At 42.5% G+C, this 22248-nt stretch overlaps 2 protein-coding genes across 2 annotated transcripts; one reads left to right on the top strand and one right to left on the bottom strand.

Moving 5' to 3' along the window:
• The first annotated feature begins 536 nt into the window (after window positions 1-536).
• On the top strand, window positions 537-3747 carry LOC119475649 (neuferricin). Its single transcript, XM_037748532.1, has 4 exons — window positions 537-898; window positions 1618-1758; window positions 3113-3299; window positions 3465-3747. Exons 1-4 carry the CDS (start codon window positions 610-612, stop codon window positions 3637-3639), a joined length of 792 nt encoding a protein of 263 aa, XP_037604460.1. The 5' UTR covers window positions 537-609; the 3' UTR covers window positions 3640-3747.
• ankfy1 (ankyrin repeat and FYVE domain containing 1) lies at window positions 3748-22150 on the bottom strand. Its single transcript, XM_037748531.1, has 25 exons — window positions 22058-22150; window positions 19620-19827; window positions 19241-19359; window positions 18298-18433; window positions 18023-18146; window positions 16245-16394; window positions 15947-16112; window positions 14605-14809; window positions 14451-14519; window positions 13758-13960; window positions 13571-13668; window positions 12866-13067; window positions 12608-12706; window positions 12316-12469; window positions 11816-11984; window positions 10358-10476; window positions 9950-10106; window positions 9615-9815; window positions 9340-9516; window positions 9081-9228; window positions 7838-7928; window positions 7563-7687; window positions 6706-6852; window positions 6493-6583; window positions 3748-5401 (listed from the first exon to the last, which is right to left on the bottom strand). Exons 1-25 carry the CDS (start codon window positions 22065-22067, stop codon window positions 5269-5271), a joined length of 3501 nt encoding a protein of 1166 aa, XP_037604459.1. The 5' UTR covers window positions 22068-22150; the 3' UTR covers window positions 3748-5268.
• Window positions 22151-22248: the final 98 nt, after the last annotated feature.

Below are 22248 nucleotides of genomic sequence, written 5' to 3'. Positions count from 1 at the left end.
TGCTGATCCTAGTGTTGGCATTTCCTGCTTCAGCCTCTTGACCGTGTGCCGGAGGGAACAGGGGAGACACCAGAGTTTTGGTCGGAGACGATAACGTTTCTCTCTACGGAGCCCCGTCACTTCACAAGACATGGGAAACCTCTGTTGGTCTGGAGGAGCTGCAGCATTTATTTCTGCACAAGCATCCACTGTACATTTACTAGATATTCTCAGAGCTAAACTAACTCTTCTGCAGTGTGTAGAGGTGGAGCGAGACAGCGAGAACACGCGCGGTGTGTGAGTGAAGGCAAGCAGGCAGAGGAGCAGAGTACAGCAGAGACTCCGGCCACACGCGAGCGCGCATGGGAAACCGACCCGGGTGATTTATACGTGTAAGAAGTTACAAACAGCCCCTTTAATTAAAAAAAAAAAACAAAAAAAAAACTCTCGGATGGGAACCGGCTCCCATCGTTCACTCAAAAAAGAGCCGGTTCTTTGAGCCGGCTCGTTCGTGCACAACACATCACTAGTTCACGGAAGTGTCTTGTGTTGTCATCATTGTACATGTTATGTTACAATTAGAAGGGATGTTATTTTACAATTAGAAGGCATGTTATGTGATATAAATGGATGAAATGCCAAAAGGTGGACAACATGGACAGCATGCTCGGATATGTGTTGGTGGCGTTTTTAGCCCTGGCGGTGTTGTTTATTCCTCAGGAGTGGTCCGTGAACGTTACATTTAGGATGCCATCAGACCCAGGGCCCTCTGTGAGGCTCCTGAGCCGGCTTGAGTTATCACTGTACGACGGAGAGGAAGGCAGCAAGGGCCTTTATCTGGCCATACTGGGGCAGGTTTTTGATGTACAGAAGGGACACAAGCACTATGGACCTGGTGGTGCTTATCACTGCATGGCAGGTGATCCATTTACATGCATGTTTCTTTTTAAATATCTATATATTGTAATTTGCTTAATGAATTGTATATATGTATATACATATGTTTTTGTTTTGTTATTTTTTTATTTTTATTTATTATTGAATTGACGCTTTGGCAATATTGTTCACCTGACAGTCATGCCAATAAAGCAAATTTAATTTAATTGAATAGCCACAATAAGGCCACTATTATAGCACTATAAATGGGAGGTATTTTAATTCTGCTAAGCTACCGTCACTTTGATATTGCAATATATTGTTATTAATTATTATTTATTTGTTTGTTTGTTTTATTGACACAACAAACATGAATTACTTCTTTATTGTTTTCTTCCATTTATATACATGTTTCTTTTTAAATATCTATATATTGTAATTTGCTTAATGAATTGTATATATGTATATATATATGTTTTTGTTTTTATTTTGTTCTTTTTTTATTTTTTATTTATTATTGAATTGACGCTTTGGCAATATTGTTCACCTGACAGTCATGCCAATAAAGCATATTGAATTGAATTGAAGGACACTAGTTAAACATTGTCTGATGCTGATTAACACCCCAAACCCTCAACAAACCTGAACCAGGAACTGGTTAACTATTAATTCCAGTCTAATAATGGCACATACACAGCTGTAGTGCATTAGAATCCCATATATACTGTAATGGGACCTGTATATGTGTGTCTGCATTTTCAGGCAAAGATGCATCACTGGCCTTCATCACTGGGGACTTCACAGAAAGTGGCCAGACAGATGATGTGTCCAGTCTGTCCCCGTTGCAGGTGATGGCCCTCTATGACTGGCTGGCCTTCTATCAGAGGGACTACAACAGTGTAGGTATGTGATGTTTGGGCCCCAACTTTTTAAACCTGCAGTAGGCAGTATATTTTTGGCATCATTGGAGAAAAACTCCATAATAACCTTTCAGCATATTGTAATTCAAGTGTTCTGAGAGAAAACTAGACTTCTGCACCTCCTCATGGCTCTGTTTTCAGACTTTAGAAAATCTAGCCTGTAACGGGAGACTTTGGCCAATCACAGGTCATTTCAGAGAGAGAGCATTCCTATTGGTTGTTTGTTCAACAGAGGCAGCTGTCAATCACTCGCAAACTCCGATCAAACGGTCAAACTAGGCAGCGCTGATCAAAAATGAATTAATATTCTGTTACTGTAATGCCTATTTCTAGAATAAAATGTTTTCAGAATCATCTTGTAGTGTACTGTTTAGCTGTAAAATGAGAAAGTTTGCTCCGGCTGGTAGGTGGTGCTTGGTATTTCCTCAACTGATCTCAAATGGCGGCCGGGTCACAATCTTTCTCATTTTACAGCTAAACAGTACACTAAAATATGTTTCTGTAAACATTTAATGCGAGAAATAGGCATTACAGTTACAGAATATTGATTCATATTTGATCAGCGCTGCCTAGTTTGACCGTTTGCGAGTGATTGACAGCTGTTCAGAGACGGCAAGGCTCCAGCTCGGCTCTGATTGGTTGTTTCCCTACTGTCTGTGAAATCTTGCAGATGCCATTATGAGCACCGGAGGACACAGAGGCAGATGATTTTTTTTGTGGATTACCTGTCTCATGCACTACTGTCAGGATATAGTGACTGTTTCATAAAAATAACTTTTTTTAAAATCATATTTGCTCCAATCTGCCTACTCTAAAATTTTTGATACAGCAAAATGCATTTTTTTCCTAAACAAAATTAACCAGCAGTTACCTTGCAAGCATGTTGTACGATCATGTTCAGTTCAGCTTTGTTCAAATTATTTGACATGTAGTGTCTAACATTACTCCCTCTATGGTATTTTATCCAAACTGAGGGTGTTGCATACAGTTCCTCATCAGGCTCTAAGATATTTTTTGATTCCTCAACAGTACTACATTAGGGGCCTTGACACCAGAAATCAATAACTATGAATGGGTCCTTCCGAAATGTCAGATACATGAAGCAAGTAAGCCAGTATTACCAATGTTTGGACAACTCCAGAGTATGCAGTATGAGCTGGTGAAGCTCCTGTTTCTCTATATCTGTCACAAGCTAAGAGAGCTTCATCTTGTGCTGTACTTTTTAAATAATTTATGACTGATGTGTGATGTTTTAGCAACGGCTGGCTTAGGTGGTTCACATCATCTTAGGGTAAAACCCCAACCAACCAATAGCATTCTCCCATGTTAAATTTCAGGTCTGTTAACGGGCCGGTTCTACAGCAAGACCGGGAAGCCCACGGCGGCCCTGCTGCTGGTAGGAGAATCACTAGCAGAGGGCCAGCTAATCAAGGCCCAGTCTGAGGCTGAGAAGGTACACTTCCCTGCCTGCAACTCAGAGTGGAGCGCTGCCAGGGGAGGAAGAGTCTGGTGCTCCACTAAGAGGTATGGAAATAGTTCTGGCCTAATCAAATATTAACAAGCCTGCAGGGCATACGATGCAATGTTGTGATGTACTGCTTACCTGTAATAGGGCATGTCTTACACTAGTGGGCATTATTGGTATACATCAGGATTTACTGCCTACTGATTCGTTTTTTTTTCCTCCAGTGGTGGAGTGGAAAGAAGCTGGACGGGTGTCCCGCGGAAGCTCTTCTCTCCAGGCTCCAGTGGTGTTCGTTGTGTCTGTGTTGAAGACCCGTCTGCAGCAGAGGAAGACCCCAACCTGCAGATATATGACTGCTGCCCTCCAGATGCTGACTCATGCTCTGTTAAAGAGTTCTAGTCTCTGGGCCAGCCCAGGAAATGGACCTATTCACGGCCTGCTTTTCAGCAGCACAACACTCAGGGAATTTTAACTTATTCACCATTAAAAGGAAGAAAAGACAAAGCATTTGGTTTTTGATGACCTTTATGTAAAGTTGTCCTCCCTTTCTCTAAAAGGATACACCAGGAAGAGACAGGCTAGATATCTGAGCATACAGATACAATATAATGTGCATAAAAGATTAAACAATGTGCATAAAAGATTAACAGAGGCAAGATTTAGGTTTGTCACAATGACAAGCACAAACTGCATTTAAGTACAAAACAGTTGTAGTGGTCAAAAATATCACACATTTATCTGTACAATTTAACAATACTTAAAGAGGCCCCACAACTCGGCCGTCCCTCTGCGCCACATTCTCCCCCAATGATCGGAAATGTCATGTGATCTTGATAAAGTGCACCTGTTAGGCTGAGAAATCAAGAAGCGTTATATGTGATGGGTCAAGATTGAAGACGACAACTTGACTTGAGGCAACATTGTGGGGGACTAACTTCCTACGAGGACCTCATGGTAGATAAAAAATGGAATGTAATCATTTGGTGACTGATTTTGAAATATGACTCATGATTATGATGTAAAGGCTACAAATTAAATGACATGCATAGGCATAATAGGCATTTCTGTAACTGAGGAGGAGGACTGTTGGGAGGATTTTGTTTTGGGACCAGATTTATATTCGGCTTTCTCGGGTCACATCTTTCCAACTTGCCGTGTTAAAAAGTAAGCATTCCATTTAATTTGGCTGATGCCTACACATGATCGACTATGTACCAGTCGTGGAGTAAAGCAACCCCAGTTTACCTTTGTCCAGTTGTGCCATCTTTCACATCTAACAGTAAAGTAATACAATGTCAACGTTATAATTCTGAATCGCACTGGATCTAATTAGATTAGATCTCATTTGGAAACGATGCTCGTTTAAAAAACGAGTTACTTTCCCTTTAAATCCTCCTTGTGAAAGATTAGATGAAAAGAAAGATGAAAGACTACAGAGAACATGCTGAAAGTTCAGATCTTGGAGATTTAGTGATGGAGGGGCATTTTACACTGTTACTCTGTGCCTGACAGCAGGCTCAGCTCTCGTACTGTAGAAATGTAGCTATTCATTTTGTAGCATTGAATTTGTTTTTTGGTCTTTTTGGGGCAGGTCACATAGCATAAAGGCTATAATGGTGAAAAAAATCCTCCAAAGGTGATTTGATTTGATCATTGATTTGAAATGTCCTGCTTGTGATAATAAGAGCTAATCATTACAAACATCATTGGGCTTGGGAAACTGATTAACAAACGTGAGTCCAGCCATCATCAGAGCTGGAGAGCTGCGTATATCCACTTTAAGATACTTTGAACGAAACAGAAACAAAAAGACAATGTTTCACTTTCTATTTGAAACGTCCCTCTAGAACATTAATAGTTTTTCATAGACTGGAATAGTATAAAGGTGATGGTCCGTAACTGTCCGGGAATCTCTTGTTAGTATGTCCTGCTACCGATGTCCCTTCTCCTGGTGTGCCTGAAGAAACTGTGCCGAGTTGGGCCTGGCACGGCCCGTGTCAGAGGGTGGAAGATATCCAGGCCGCTGCATTACGAAACCCCACCCAGAGTTAGTACATCGAAGCAGATGTCGCACACCCTCACCGGCTTGTTCAAGTCAAACTTGATGATGGGGATCTCCTTTATAGAGCACTTGTGGCACAACAGGCGCCCACAGTGGCGGCTGGAGTCAAAGGAGACACAGGATTAATCATTCAGTTTGACACAAAATGGAAACATAAGTGAAATAACAGTGCAAAACATTTCGGGGGATTTATACATCAGACCGGCAATATGTCATCCAGAGTAGGCTCTCATGACCACGCCCCTGTTTGGGGGAAAACAATCCTGTGTCCCTCATAGACGGTAAAAGAGTAAACAGAAGAAGTTGAAAACATGTCTCCAAACTTATACTTTAAACAAACCGGTAACAGTAATAACACTATGCCCAAGAGTTGCTGTGTAGATGGATGCACCAACAACAAATCCAAAAACGCTGATCTCCGATTTGTTCCCCTGCCATGTCCTAAAATATAGAGGGGCTTTATGGCTCCAAGCTATAGACCAGACCAGCATGGCGCCGAGGCTGCGCTCCCTTTTGGGGAAAGAAACTCGCTGTCACAGGAGAGAACAAGACAAAAAGCTGTTGTGTAGCGGGTTAACCGAGGCTTTCACACTGAGATTTGAGGCACATACGATACGTGAATATTCACTGTCAGTGTGGTAAATGGCTATTAGTTGGCTAATAACACGTTGGTTATTTACAGACAACACTTAGCCTAACAGGATTCAATCAAATATGTATAGAAGTCTGGATAAGCAATATCACTGTGTTGGAAGTGGGAAGACTGAAGGGACATGACGGCTATCAACCTTCATTTATTAAGGTATTGTAAACGCTCAGGTTCAGAAGAGATGCTGAAATAATTATTAGATGTGTATAAAACAAACGTTTGTATAACAAGAGATGAATGCATACAAACTTGTCAAAATTACAATCCAAACATATGTCAAATTGCATTGAAGTTTATGGAATCTCCAGTTTTCTTTCCCCCAAAAGGGGGCGTGATCGTGACTTTTTGTTTTGTTTTGTGCCGGTCTGATGCGGTTTTGCACTCGACGGCTCACGTTACTGCAGTCTTGGAAAGGGAGGAGTGAGCGGAGGGGTATTCAATTGGTTGCAATCTGCAACCTCACCACAAATGCTTCCTACACACTGTACCTTTAATAAAAAAGGATTATTTATTGCACATATAAAAAAGCCATTATACTAACCAGTGATGTTTCCGTGTTGTAACACCAAATTTGGCAACACATTCATAACAGTTGGACCCATCACACCAAGGGGGCTCTTTGGACAGCATATCTAAAAAAAACAAACCACATCATGGGGGTCAAACACTTCGTATCAGAGCTCATCACTTAATGTGGGGCCGTCATTTTAATGTACCGTGAATGCCTGATAGATAATGAAGTGTGAAAACTTACCTAGAAGGCGGAAGAGCAACTGTTTGGTTGCAACTTGGTAGTTGAAAATGTTGATGCCCTGATTATTATTGACGCCCAGTCGAGCCCCAGCCCGAACAATGGCACGGCACAGGTTTGCATTTCCTTTCATGTAGGCCAGGAGAATAACTGCAAAAAAAATACACAGGTCACAGTCTTTCTATCACGAGTGGACCACTAGTATTAGTATGCTATTTGAATACTATTAAAGGGTAACTTTGGTATTTTTCAACCTGGACCCTATTTTCCCATGTGTTTGTGTCTAAGTGACTAATGGGGATAGTATTAAGGGATAACGATATAACCGGCAGCGGAGAAATGAGCCACAAGGGCAAGTGAGCAGGATCACTTTTGCCACTGAAAAGCTCAGACTGTTATTATAAGTGTCTGACAACATGATGACAAGGACCCTACAGAGAAATAGATCAGATCTGTTTGTTATTATGTCCAAGTCCCACTCAAGGAGAAGTCTCGTTGTGAAATCTGAATATCTGTATACTCAAATTCAAAGACCTCATCCACATTATCGAAATCATCTAAATATTCAGGCATGACTTTGAAAATCTTTTAGATAACACTTAGCTACGCTGTCTCTACTCCAACACAACAAACTCTTCCCAGCTGGCACTCCACCATGGATGGATTCCACTATTCCGCCGCTGTCTTCCGGCAACACATCACCTCGCCAGATTTCAGAACGAGACTCTCCTTGAGCGAGACTCTTCCATAATATCAGACACTTACAGTATAATAACAATTAAAAAGATCCAAAAACATGGGGAAATAGGGTCCAGGTTACCCTTTAACAACAATAATAATAATTGAGCAAACATCAGTACCTGTGTTCCCTTCATTATCTGGTTTGTCCAGAGGGTATTCAGGCATACACTCTAGGAACAACTCAAAAATGGCGGCGGCGTTCTCTTTCCCGTAATGGCCTAGTACGTGCATTGGTGACTGACCCCTAAGCAGACATAATAAGATGGAGAGGAGAAAGGCAAGATGACGTTTTAGTCAGAAGGTACAACAGAAGATTATCTGTTATGTTTAAAACACTTCTGAAATGATTTAAAAGTTTGATCTTCTTGTTTACTGTGAGAGAAACTGAGTGTACCTGAGATTGAAGGCCTCAGCATCAATGTTGGACTCTGTGAGAAGGGTTCTGACATTGTTAAGGCGGCCCTGCATCACAGCCAGATGTAGAGCTGGGGAGACAACAAGAAGGACAGACACAAGAAGAAAATGTTATTCACAAGGATTGTTATGTTAGGAACGTGGGATGACTATACAACAGAAAACAGAGTAACTCAACCTGGATTTGTTTTACAGCTGAAAGCATTTGAAGAATGCAATATCTAAAGACAAGCCCAAAACTGGTCCTGTTAGGACAACTCCCTACCATGAGTAACTCATGCTGGCATCTTGTGTAAATAAAACTGACCTAACCCTTTATCTTGAGGAACATTCTAGTGAAATCACAATCTGGATATCAATACAGCTGAACGATGAACACCTTTGGTGTGAGCTAAAATTCAATATCCACAGAAAGGAGCATCCTCCTCTGGCAGTTGTGCAAAATACTATACTACATGCTACACTAATACTAGATTCGCAAGGTCAGTTTTAACACAGAGGTACTACAAGTCCCTCGTTGAGTCACTGCACTAAATTATGAAAGCTGTTATCTGGGTTTGGGAGAGGGATCTCTATTATTCTGGTCACCTGATGATATATTTCCCCAAACGTACAAAGATGTACACTTCCTCAATACTGAATATTGTTTTTTTTGTAAGGCAACCTATTTGTTGGCAAAGGACTGATAATCCGCTGTTCAGTTTGGTGAATGAGAGACAGAAACAGCTGATTATTGTTTAGTAGATTTGTCAATTTGAGTGCCATTTGTTTAAAAGATACAGTGTGTAGGATTTGTCGGCATCTAGTGGTGTGGTTGCAGATTGCAACCAACTGAGTACCCCTCCGCTCACTCCTCCCCTTCCAAGACTGCAGTTTAAAAGACAGTTTGATAAGCGTGATGGAGAAGTACGGTGGCCTTCAGGTTACGTAGAAACGTGAAAGGCTCTCTCTTGAGTCAGTGTTTGGTTTGTCCATTCTGGGCTACTGTAGAAACATGGCAGAGCTACATGGCGGACTCGCGAGAGAGAACCCGCTCCCTATGTAGATATGAAGGGCTCATTCTAAGCTAACAAAAACACAACCTCTTAGTTTTAGAAAACAGTTATGGATATTATATCCCATTTCTGCTAATAGATCCCCTGAAATGTTACACATTGCCCCTTTAGTAGAAGCATCCCAGATTACAAAGAAACAGAAGCATAATAATAAAGAATGTAAGGTACCATTATTGCCATTCTCATCCTCAGCAGCAAAGTCTACTCCGTTCTCCAGCAACACAGAACAAATAGTGGCCAGGTCCTGCTGGGCAGCCAGATGTAACGCTGTCTGCCTGTGTTTGGTCAGCTCGTTTACTTTGGCTCCGGCAAGCAGCTGGAAGCAGAAAAATGCAAAATAAAAACAAGATCAACTGCACCGCTCTGTAAATAACACTTCAATTGGCATGAATAGTAAACGAGGACCAAGAAGTTCTGAGGTTTCTACCAGGTTGCGGACGATGATCTCAGATCCAGCCTGGACAGCCAGGTGGAGAGGGGTGAGTTTGGCTGCATCCTGAACCCTGGAGTTGACGTTAGCTTGGACACTGATGAGGAACAGGACACTTTCGATGTCTGAATTTTGCACGGCCACGTGGAGAAAATTACGTCCTTTGTTGTCCACCTGGACAGAAACAGAAGTTTGAGGTCGGGAGAGATTAATACTGTAACCTTTATAAGTGCTACGGTGAGACAAAAGCAGTGCATTTATGTCAGCGCTACCTGCTCAGCAGCACCTGGCTCCCTCTTCAGGATAGCCTCCGCTGCCTTGTTGTTCTTGTGCGTCATGGCACAGGCGAAGGGAGTCATTCCTTGACGGTCGCGTATGTTGAGACGAATGTCTGGATGGGAAATGAGGAGCTGTATGATGACATTGTGCTGGCTGCTGATGGCAGCGTGGATGGGAGCCCTGCCCTCTGCATCCTGACAGAAACGGACAGACACCGGATTAAACGCTTCGAAAAACAACTCACTTAGTAATCTCTCATTAGCTGTATGAAAACAAAAACATAAGTAGTGTCAGACAAAATGGACCCCACTGATGTGACAGGACTCACCTGTGCATTAACATTAGCTCCAAACTCTAGAAGGCACTGCACCACCTCCTCCAATCCCCAGCTGCTTGCCAGGTGGAGGGGCGTTTGTCCATCGCGGGCCTCTTCATCTCCTTCCCCGTTGGGGCCTGGCTGTCTGGTGCTGTTCACATCACAACCACTATACACACACACGAGGCAGACAGTAAGTTAAAACAGCTAGCTACATCCAATAACACCAAGATTAAAACAACCAGTTTGATACTTTCAGATAAATTACTTTTTTATCTGTACCTTAATTTTAATTGGCAAACTTTGTAAAAAAAAAACGGATGTTTTCTAACATAAATGAATGGCCATATGACAAAAGATTTACAGTTCACATCTAGGATTAGGTTTCCCAACACCCTAGTGGTAAGGAGATTGGCAGACCTGCGGATGAGGAAGCAAGCAGAGACCTCATTGTTCTCATCAACAGCTCTGTGCAGGAGGTTCTGCTGGCAGCCAGAGGGCCCTGTGCTCCAAGAAGTGGCATCGCAGCCATGGCGGACCTAGGGGGAACAAACAAGACTCAAAACAGTCAAAATGCATTTAGAAATCTAGAAAACATATATTCAGCATGTACATCAGACCGGCACATACGGGTACTTTGCAAAAAGTCCAGGCTGCGCCCCCTTTTGGGGGATAGAAAACCAAAGATCCCTTAGACTTCAATGCAATTTGATGTTTGTTTGGATTGTAATTTTGACAAGTTTGTATGCATTCATCTCTTGTTAAACAAACGTTTGTTTTATACACATGTCTAATAATTATTTTGCGATCTTGCCTGAACGGGAGTGTTAGCAATACCTCATCTCAGTGTGAAAGCCTCTGTTAACCTGCTACACAACAGCTTTTCATCATTTTCTCTCCTGTGACAGCGAGTTTCTTTCCCCCAAAAGGGAACGCAGCCTCGGTGATGACGCCATACTGGTCTGGTCTATTAGCTTGGAGCCATAAAGCCCCTCTATTTGATCTTTTTTAGGCCACCGCAGGGGAACAAATCAAAGATCAGAGTTTGGGGATTTATTTTTGGTGCAGCCAACTACACAGCAACTCTAGGGCATAGTGTTATTACTATTACCGGTTGAGACATGTTTCACTTTTCCTGTTTACTCTGTTACCGTCTATGAGGGACACAGGATTGTTGTCCCTCAAAAGGGGGCGTGGTCACGAGAGCCTACTCTGGATGACGTATTGCCGGTCTGATGTGTAACAAGGCTTTAATGCAGACCATGTGCTACAGGTGTTAATACAAGTCAGTATAAGTTTTTGTGCAGCTGTTTGACTTCAGAACATCTGGAACCACTCCTTGTTCACTTCAGGTGTTTTGAATAAAATAGCATATAAATAACATAGAAACAAAACTGCCAACAACACAACCGCATGCATCAATGCCTGAGGTTCATTAAGGTTTCATTTCACTTTTTTCAGATTCAGTTTCCGGCAACAGTTAATAACTGGCAGTGTACCAATGAGGAACTAACTAAAAAAGCTACTACTATCAGAAGAAGAAAGAAGAAAGAAGAAGGGCACTTTATTAATCCCAGAGGGGAAATCCAATTTTTTCACTCTGTTATTTACACATTACACACAAGCCCGAAATACACATGCACAAACAGGACCTACATGCATTGATGGAGAGATGTCAGAGCGAGGGCTGCCCCTGACGGGCGCCGTTGGGGGCTCAAGGGCACCTCGGCAGGCCCAAGAGGCAAACTGACATCTCTCCAGCTACCACTTCACACTCAGTACTTGGTCCATGCGGGGACTTGAACCAGCCAAGTCCCCGCATGGACTGAGCTACTGCCGCACCCATGTCTACAGTGGCTGTGTATGCATTTGTCTCACCAGCGTGGATGCAATATCTTCCAGGCCGTTCTCCAGAGCCAGCCACAATGGAGGGTCCCCTTTGTCATCCACCACAGACATATCAGCTCCTCTTGTGCAAATGGCATCCACCACCAGTGGCAGCTGGTTACTGATGGCCAACTGTAGTGCTGTTTGTCCATCCTGGGTCCTGGTGGTGGAGAAATTATAGATAAATAAATAAATGTTTTCCTCCATACCTAATGTATTTTGGGTCCCATCTTAGATTGTTATATGTTACCCCTGTACAGTACTTATGAAGTCTCACTGAATCTGGTTCAAATAACAGAAGAATAGCAGAAGATAAGGGCACCCTAGTTCACGTCTGGCCGGGGACCTTAATCACATGTCATCCTCCATCTTTCTCCTTATTCATTTCCTGTCATCCCTCTACTGTTGACTAACTAATAAAAAGGCATAAAATGCACAAGACGATGCTGCTGCACAAATACTTTACAACTGCAATATAAGGCAGGCGTTACCTAACATTGATGTCTGCCTGATGCTCCAGAAGGAAGAGGGCACTCTTGCTGTCCTGTTTTTGGATGGCCATGTGAAGCAGGGTTTGTCCATTGGACATAGTGTCATTGATAGAAGCCCCTGAGCCCAGCAGCTGAGCTGCTATGGTGTGCATACCTGACAGGGACAGATTGTACATGTTAGAAATCAGATCACCATGCAGTCTTGTAACAAGGTTATGCACTCCAAAGATTATTTTGATAATGCAGAATCAACTGTATTACAGCTTCCCCGTGGAAGTGTAGTGGTGTGTACCTGTCCAGAGGGCCAAGCCCAGCACTGTCTGGTCCATGGAGTCTTTGAGACTGAAGTCTGGAATGATCTGGAAGTTGTTGGTGGCATGAAGTGCATTGGCTGCAAAAGAGCCATCAAGGGAGAGATAAGTGGATCCATTTCAGGATGTTCGAGGACATTAGCGATAACAGTGAGTGCAGTGAGGTAAAGCAGAAATCACTTAACGCTCCTGTCATGTTTGCAATTTAGTTACAGGCATTCAAATGTATATATGCTTACCTTTTTGCTCGAGGATGACAGAGACCACATCTGGGTGGTTGTGAGCAATGGCCATGTGGAGAGGGGTCTGCATAGCCACACTAACGGTGTCGTCGGGCAGAGCCTTCTGGGTCTGCAGGTTGGGGTTGGCCCCTTGCTGGAGCAGCTCTGCTGTTAGGCTCGCCAGGCCACAGCGACACGCGGTATGAAGCGGGCTCTCACCCTGAAAGAAGGTACAAGGATTAACAATATCTTTATTAGTAACTCATAAGAATTTCATATAGATCTGGTGATTTAAGGATTAAGTTACTTTACAAAGGTCTGCAGACACAAAATGAAGTAAGACTCAAAAGTGATCCGCTCGCCCAACATGCAAAAATATGCGTTAATAAATCACCAGAGCCTGACCCACAAACTGTCAACTTTATGCATTACAGTAGCGCAATTGTCAGGACTGAGGTCTGAGACAAGAAGGACAGAGACAGAGTGAGCGCTGCCGCAGTGCACGGTGTGTGTGTGTGTGTTTGAGTCAGAGAGAGAGAGTAACAGAGAGAGGGGAAGGGAAGGTGGAAGGTGACGAAAAATATAGATAGATACAGATAGATTTTGGTAGTTTTTAATTTTAAAACTACATTTTAGTCTTGTCTTTTTTGTCAACTATATTGCATGTTTGATTTTGACACCGTTAGTATTTAATGACATTAGTGGTCTAATGTTCATACACACCCCTTTGTTGACATGGTTGACCTTTGCTCCATGAGTGGCTAGGAAAAGTGCAGCTGCCTCATTGCCTGCCCGAGCTGCTCTCTGCATGAGACAGCTTTCTACAAAAGGGAGATGAAGATGAAAATGTGTGTTAAAGGGCATCATTCCATTCGAGAAATGATTGTAAATTGAGGTTATTAAACTGCACCTGTGGTAGTGTCGGGTGCATCAGGGTTGCTTCCTCTCTGGATAAGCTGGGCCGCGAAGCTGTTCTCGTCAAACGAGGTGCCATTCACTACCGGTGCGTCGTCCTCAAACGGGTTTACTGAGGGGTCTGAAGACACGGTGATATACTGCAGGGCCAGCCACAGAGCGGTGCTGCCCTCGTGGTCCTTGAGTTCCAGGTCAAGCCTAACGAGATGGACGGATTACACCAGGTTACACGGAGGTTTATCTTTAGAGTTAAAGAGTGGGTTACTCCCGTGTTCTGCGAGGTAAAATTATGTTTTTGTGAATGGAGTCTGCTCTGGTGGCTTTGAAGCAAGCGATATGACGGCTTCAGTTGTTCTAACGGTAAAGCTATAAAGCTAAGTATTCTAAATATAGCGTACACTAAAAATTATATTATATAAAATGTGTTTTTCTGCTGCTCCTGTCCACAGATGCTTTACCTCGCCATCAGACAGCCCTTTCTGACGGGGAACTTGTCAGCATGGCAGAAAAAACATTTTCAAAAGGAAATTAAAAAAAAAAAAAAAAAAAGAATTATACAATATCCATTTTAGTCAATTAGCTAGTGGTCTCATGAGTTCAACTAATTGAACACCTAGGATGCGGTGTGTGTGACTTTCCATGTCAAAAACAAACCACTAATTCCATTTGAAGGCAGAATATAACTCACTGTTTGCACTGCAGTAGCTGGTTGAACACTGGCTCGTTCCCCGATGCCACAGCTTCATGCAGGGGGGTTCTGAAAATGACAAAAAGACAAAGCTGAAGCACCGTCATACTTTACAGTCCAATAACACTCTTAAACCAAGAGCCCAGTGGCCTACCTGCCCTTGCTGTTCTGACTGTTAGGGTTGGCTCCGGTCTTAAGCAGAGCCTCTGCGATCCGTGCCATGCCGCTCATCACCTCCGCAGAGTGCTTCTTGGGGCTGAAAGAACAGACCAGGTGGAGCGGGGTTTCCACCGCCCCCACTGTGGCTGCATTCACCTGAGCCGAGTGGCGAATCAGGAAGATGGAAGCAAATTCATCACCTGGAAAAAGAGGAAGAAAGATTAACAGTCATGAAGAGAGAATTTCTGCTTTCATGTGTCAACTTCTAGATCTAGTGTTCACACTGTAATCAAGGCTGTACAAGACAAAGGCTGGAAATGGGTAGTGTTTATTGAATAATTTGATTTAACTCTCTGAGACCCACTATAGACCTGTTTTTGTCTTTTTTAGGGGGTACAGTGGGTCTTTAGGGGAAGATGGCAGGAAAACTGTAGATGTCACATAGAGGTGGTGAACATCATCTGAAAGCTGAGAACCTGAAGATTAATTTGAGATGCAGCTGTGTGTCAAGTTGTTCTAGATATAAATCAGAGATAAACACAAATTAATTAATTAAAAATAAATTGTGAACATGTATAAGGGCTTAGAACATGATGATAGAAGTAAATGATGGCCATTCCCATGCTCTTTTATGTTCCATTAGCTGTTGAAGCAATTTTTGGGTTGATACCATTTGTTACACAGATTTGGTGCTAAATTTAAAGATTTTTTACCACTCGAGAATTGATAAAAAATATTAATAATCCCTCCAAAATACCACATTAAGACACTTAGACCTTGAGAAACACCATAGAAAAAGCTGTGCTGTGATTTGGTATCAAAATTTTGACATTTGGAGATTTCGTCAAGAATTTCATTTTTCGGCAATTGGACGTTTTACTGCATTAAAAAAACTGCATATTTTTTGCCCCAAACTGCATGTGATTATCATAAAGTGGGCATGTCTGTAAAGGGTAGACTCGTGGGTACCCATAGAACCCATTTTCATTCACATATCTTGAGGTCAGAGGTCATGGGACCCCTTTGAAAATGGCAAACTTGGATCGTTATTCAGCCTCCTTCCCAAAAAGCTAGCATGACATGGTTGTTACCAATGTATTCTCAAGTTTCATATGATATCTTCACTAAAGCTCTAAAACTGAACCTGCTACAGCCTCTGAAAGACAGTAAAGTCAGTCAGGGGTCGCGGGTCTCTGGGGGTTAAGTGTGTCATCATGGTAAGTATATTTTTAAGTGAACACCTTGGAAGCTAAGCCAAAGGTTTACTTTGGACACCACTTCTACAAGAAAGACACACAAGGATATCAAAAAGTGTAATAATATTGACTCCCACACACCTCTTTGGATGGCCTTATGCAGGAGGCTCCAGCCACTCTGGTCCACCATGTCCACGTCTGCTTTGTTGTTAACCAGAGTGGTGGCAATACCTTCCAATTTACCAGCGAGTGCCAGGTCTAGTGCCAGGTCACCGTTGTTGTCCAGTTCATTCAGCTTGCCAGGTAGCTGAAAACAAAAGATTACAACATCAAAAACAAAAACCTATAAAGGGAAACCTTTATTGTACCATGCTGGTTACACAGCAACAAAAACACTAGTTAGGGAGCAGTTAATAAAGTGTATCCGCGGGGAACTGACCTGCGAGTCCATCTCGATGAGATAGAGGAAGACCACATCTTCTCGCTCAACTTTGATGGCTTTGTGGAGAGGATACTCTGTTTTAGACTTGATCATCTTGTACAGTAGTTGGGCACTCATGGTGCTGAAATCTTCTTTCCTCAGATCATCCTAATCAAACACAAGCAATGAAACAACAAAGTGTCAGTGTCAAAGGACCGGTGTAAGAACTGGCCCATGATGGAAAAAGTCAACAAGTGTCAACCATTTTCTTAAAGGTGCAGTATGTAGGATTTGGCGGCATCTAGCTGTGAGGTTGCAGATTGCAACCAACTGAAACTTCACGTGTGCCAAGCATGAACGAGAACTACGGCTGTTGACGCAAAAACGTGAATGGACCTATCTAGAGCTAGTGTTTGTTCGTTCCGGGCTCCTGTAGAAACATGGCAGCGAAGAAGACCCGCTCCCTATGTACATATAAACAGCTCATTATAAGGTAACGAAAACACAATGATTCTTATTATCAGGTGATTATACACTAAAGAAAACACTTATTAATATTATATTTTGTTCCTGCCAATAGATCCCCCTAAATGCTAAACACTGCTCCTTTAAGATAGAAACCTAAAAATAATGTTGACAGGCTCTTAAGCTTATTCCTTGCTTCTGTGAAAAACAGTAATCAGAGCTTGAGACTGAGGTGTCGGAAGCTGGTGACAGGTAACAGCCATTTTCTACATTTCAGTCATAAAGATAACCTTGACAACTGCTGTGCTGGGGCCTCTCTGGATTTATTGTATCGTAAATGCTGAGATGCCTCAAACTGGTGAGGCAACATAGCACTGATCTGTGGGATGGAGTAAACATGAGGAGGTTAACCCACAGAGAAACACAGCAGGTTAAAAGTGATTCAGGCGTGGCATACTTGATTTTGATGCCTTAGAAATGATGAAAACTGTTAAAGTTTGGAGATGATCACATAATCCAGACAGCTAATAGCAGATAGCAAGCTAAACTGGTTTGGTAACATCAGTTTTCAGTACACGATTGAAAAAAAAAAAAAAATGTATGCCAATGCATGCACACCAACACCCCCTAATGATGCCTAGTTCACACTACAAGACTTCTCCAAAGTCGTCAGATCACAGTGCGCTTCACAATACACAACTTGCTGTCTTGTAATCGGGAGTCTTTAAGTCGTTGTGGTTTTCACACTACATGACTGACCGGCGTCAGGAGGTCACACACTACAAGATCTTTCACCGGGAGGAATCCCCGATGAGGGGATTGTCGCAAAAACACACAACAAATACACAGTAAGTGATGTGAAACCATGCACGAGACACATTGCTGATGTTGTCGTTACTTTGTATTCCTCTAGGTGCAACAAAAACTTTGCTCTGTGTTGCAGATGAAGCACATACAGTAAGTTCCTGTTGTTACAGGCAACCCCTCCTCCCCCAGGTTTCCTCTCAACCCGTGTCTCACTCTCTCATTGGCTATACTGCATGGCTCTAGTCCCCGAAAGGTCCAGATATTTAGCATGCTACATATCTGGAAATGTGTCTGCGAGGCATTGGCGAGCCTCTTGACTTGCATCTATGAGCAGTTCACACATGACGCTAGAACGCCAATGTGCGAGCGGCGAGCCAATGCAGGTTTGCCTCTGATCTGGAGCTTTTGTCGGGGGAGCTCCAAAAACTGTAGGGGAGCGGAAAATCCGGGCTTAAGTCGTGTAGTGTGAACTAACTATAAATTGCAGAGTTGGCCGTGAACAAACGCTGTCTGAAAGTACTCACCCAGTGACTGGCTATGATCTCCCCACAGTAGTTCATCAGGGTGGTGGCGTTTAGCTCCTCAGCTGTTTGGTAGAAGCGAATGCAGTTCCTGACATTCACTGACGACATCACGCCTTTTTCACATCTGTCCCAGCAGAGAAACAAAAATGTGTTTTTGGGTCGTTAAGCCACATAGGTCTATAAAATGTTAAGCAACAGTAACGCTGCCACTAGAAACTATTTAACTTTAATGGTAGCCTGCAAATTAAAAGCAAAATTATACGACTTGTGCTGACCTCTCTCTGAGCAGATGAAGCTGGAAGCGGTTGGCCAGCTTCATCAATTCAATAAGAAAGGCGTCATCTTCAGTCAGTTCCAACTCATCTGTGTATGCCCAGCGCAACATCGCCATGGCAACCTCAGGTTTGCAATCTGGAAATCCATCATGTCACCAAGTCAGAAATTTACACAAAATGATCAATTGCTAACCTGCTGTAATTCTGACAGACGAAACATCTATATTTTCAGTCTCTGTAGACACTGGACTTAACACTTAATAATCACTTTGGACAAATAATAAATCCATTTATTCTTTTATTTTGAAAACTGGAATGCCCTCTACAAAAAAACATTTGTTTAGAGGTACTTAAACATTTCTCAGGCAGTCATTTGCTCACATTTATATGAATTCAACCTTTACTGATAGGCAAGAGGGTCAAAATCTACCCTGAGCAAAACTCTGTCCAATACTGGACTTTGACAGTTTGCTAACTCCAAAACAAATATTCGGTCATCATCTATTAACCCATAAGCATGTTGACCGACGGGGCTGAGTAGGTAATAACTGAATTTTCATTATGTGATTATCATAAAGTGGGCATGTCTGTAAAGGGGAGACTCGTGGGTACCCATAGAACCCATTTACATTCACATATCTTGAGGTCAGAGGTCAAGGGGCCCCTGTGAAAATGACCATACCAGTCTTTCCTTGCGTAAGTTTGGAGTGTTAGTTAGCCTCCTTCGCGACAGACTCTAGCTTTAAAACAGAGCATACTACAACCTAAAAATCGCAAGTTGCAATAATGCATTAAAGAAATTACTGGCCTTAAAACAAATTTGCATTAAGGCATTATTATCGCATTAACTTTGACAGCCCTAATTAATAGTCATTGTTCTTGGTGTGGATGGCTCTTTGAGCTACTCTTTTAACACAGTGACAGTCACACCAGGGTTACTCACCAGATAGGTCCAGTTCAGAGGTGGAGGCCATGTTGGCCAGACTCCAGACATCACTGCGAGCAGCCAACACAAACTTATGGGCATTGAGATTCTCTCCTGCGACTTTCACTTTCAGATCACTGCAAAACCAACACATTCATCACTGAGAAACCAAGTACATATATCACAAATATTACAGGTCTGCAATAATGCTGGAACTATCAAACAAAAGAAACAAATAATATCTGCAGTTGAACTTTTAGAAAATGATCTCTCAATATGATATAAAGCACTTAAACATGACCTACAGTAACAGGTTTTTGTGATGTTATGTGACAAGCCGATCTACTGTATCGACTGAACAAAACTCATACCCATCCATTCCAACCATGATCCTCACCTGTACTGTTCTTGCTGATAGAGGTCGGCTACGATCTCCAGCAGACGGCTAATGAAGGTGTCTGCAGCTGTTGGGCTGGGGGAGCCCTGGACAGAAGTCTGAGCGGCAAGCACGGCACAGCGCCTCTCTGTGTCGGCCAGCTTCTGCTGCATCTTCACATACTCCTGCCTGAGCAGGGCCAGGTGCTTCTGCAGCTTGGCCACCTCCTCTGTCCCACATCAAGGTACAGGAGACAGACAGAGGACAAAACAAGATGCAGGGATACAAAAAGTAGGTTAGAAAGATGCATTTATGAACACAGGTTAAAACAGTTCCTTCTGAAAGCACCTTTCCCCTTAAAGTAAAAGGGGTGGTCCAAAGTACAGTAGCTAGTGTTTGTGATTTATTTTACTCTTTTTATTTTCCAAATGTGCATGTTTTTTTAACAAAAATATCTGTTGTTTGGACTGGTTGTGCACCTACAGTATTAAGGGTCTAAGAATTGTGACTTGATCCATTATTACTTTTCATGAGGCCCATTTCTTGAGACACTTTCCCATACCACCTTTGTTGCAGAGAAAAGACTTTCAGCATTCCCTGTATACTATGGCTGACTCTAAAGAGCGTATTTTTGTTTGGACAAATTTTCCCCTCTTCCTCTTAATGATACACGCTTTCTACAGATCCTTGTGTTACAACACAATTTTATGCCTCAGCCATGAGTTTACTCCGAGGTTCATTTCCTTCCCTTTAAAACCAGTTAAGTTTTAGTGAAGACAGAATGCTGAGATGGCACGTTACTTTGTCCTCCCTCGTAAAACCGTTACTGGCACAGCTACCGGTCATGAGGAACAGAAGGGGGGTGCTTCTGAAAACCACCTGATCAGCTCAACACAGGAAGGGCGGTATGGAGGAGCGGCAGATTAGGAACAACTGACCAGCCACTGAACAAATCCTTATACTATAATAAAATCCACCTTTGTTTTGCAGGATTTAGCAGGCATCACTAATGCATTTGCAAAGCAAGACAACTGTATATACAACAAATTTAAAAAACAATGCACGTTAATCAAAAACTTGTATGAAATGTACTCTAATTTTGTCAGGACTTGTGAACATGATCTAGTCTCTTTCAGACTTTGCAAAGCAAGCAATAAGCCAAGGCACTCACTGTAAATACAAAACACAATGAGAATACAGTCAAACTATACCACAACAGAATACAGGCATTGTAGGGGGTAATTTTAAGGACAAATATGGCTCTTTTCTTTTTCATGTAGCTACAGTTTTCATTGAAGTGAAGGCTCAGACAATCATTTAATGTCCAAACAAACATGCCTTCTGCTCAGTAGCAGCATTTTTGCCTGCAGCTTTGGAAAGTCCTAACACGACTGTATATACATAATAAATCCCAAACATTTAAAAAAAACAATGCACGTTAATCAAAAACTTGTATGCTATTTTGTCAGGACTTGTGAACATGATCTAGTCTCTTTCAGCCTTTGCAAAGCAAGCAATAAGCCAAGGCACTCACTTTAAATACTAAACACAATGAGAATACAGTCAAACTATGCCACAACAGAATACAGGGGTAATTATAAGGACAAATCTTTTCTTTTCATCTAGCATTTGTCCAAACAACCATGCCTTCTGCTCAGTAGCAGTGGAGCAGCTCCATACACACAGCCCCAACACTACAGATGTTTAAGTTAGTGTATGATGAGTAGTGTGAATGTGTATTTTTGTATTGTCTCCATGTAAACTATGTGGACCCCAGAAAGAATAGCTGCTGCTGGGATCTTAATAAACAAACAAACAAACAGATGGGGAGTGTTTGATCTCTGGATTAAGTAGATTTCCCTTTAGGAGGGACACAGCAGCCCTTATGTCTCAGGCCAAATATAGGTGGTGCCCTTGGACATGGCACTCCTGTCAGGTGGTTGCAGATAACACCTTGCAGGGAGTGACAACTCAAACTATATCCTGTCCAGTGTAGCCTCCTGGTCCACATTAACACCCCTTTTCATGTCTTCTTGAAGCAAACAGCGACAGTTAACTGGGCGTTAACTGATAGTGTCATTATAACCATAGCTAGCTGTAGTAGACAGTTTAATGCTGATATGTAGCTAAACCTTTAATACACAATGTTACCTCCAGATGCTGTGAGTTAACATCAGGGTTTTCTCTACCAGTCTGCCTAAACATGGATCCTCCACCGCGGTCCAGCCCACCACAATCTCTGGTCCGGTTCTAGCTATAAAGATGCAGCTAGCAGAGCTAACGACAGAGCTCAGAGCTCAGTGGGACGAGACTAGTGTCGCAGCGCTTCATATTTACAACCACAAGACAATGAACAGGTTTATTAAACTGCTGAGACACTAGTTGATTCGGGGCCAACAATTCAACAAGATGATAACAGGGAGTGGAGCAAATAGTCCACTAAAAAACCAATCTCATACCTTCCGCCATGTTGCTCTCAGCCTTCAGCTCCGTGGCCTGATGTGCTCTATCGCGATATGACGAGCAGCCGGAGAGGGATGTGTCGGTCCAGAACGAACCGGTTAAAAGAGCCGGCTCTTTTAAAGGGACTGTTTGTAAGAATCAGAAATGCTTGTTAACAGCGACACCTATGGGCGTTAAGTCAACGAAA

This window comes from Sebastes umbrosus, chromosome 17, assembly GCF_015220745.1.
Source record: "Sebastes umbrosus isolate fSebUmb1 chromosome 17, fSebUmb1.pri, whole genome shotgun sequence".
Taxonomy (NCBI): domain Eukaryota; kingdom Metazoa; phylum Chordata; class Actinopteri; order Perciformes; family Sebastidae; genus Sebastes; species Sebastes umbrosus.
The sequence above is the reverse complement of the archived record's forward strand: the minus strand, read 5'-3'. Positions and strand labels throughout refer to the sequence as shown.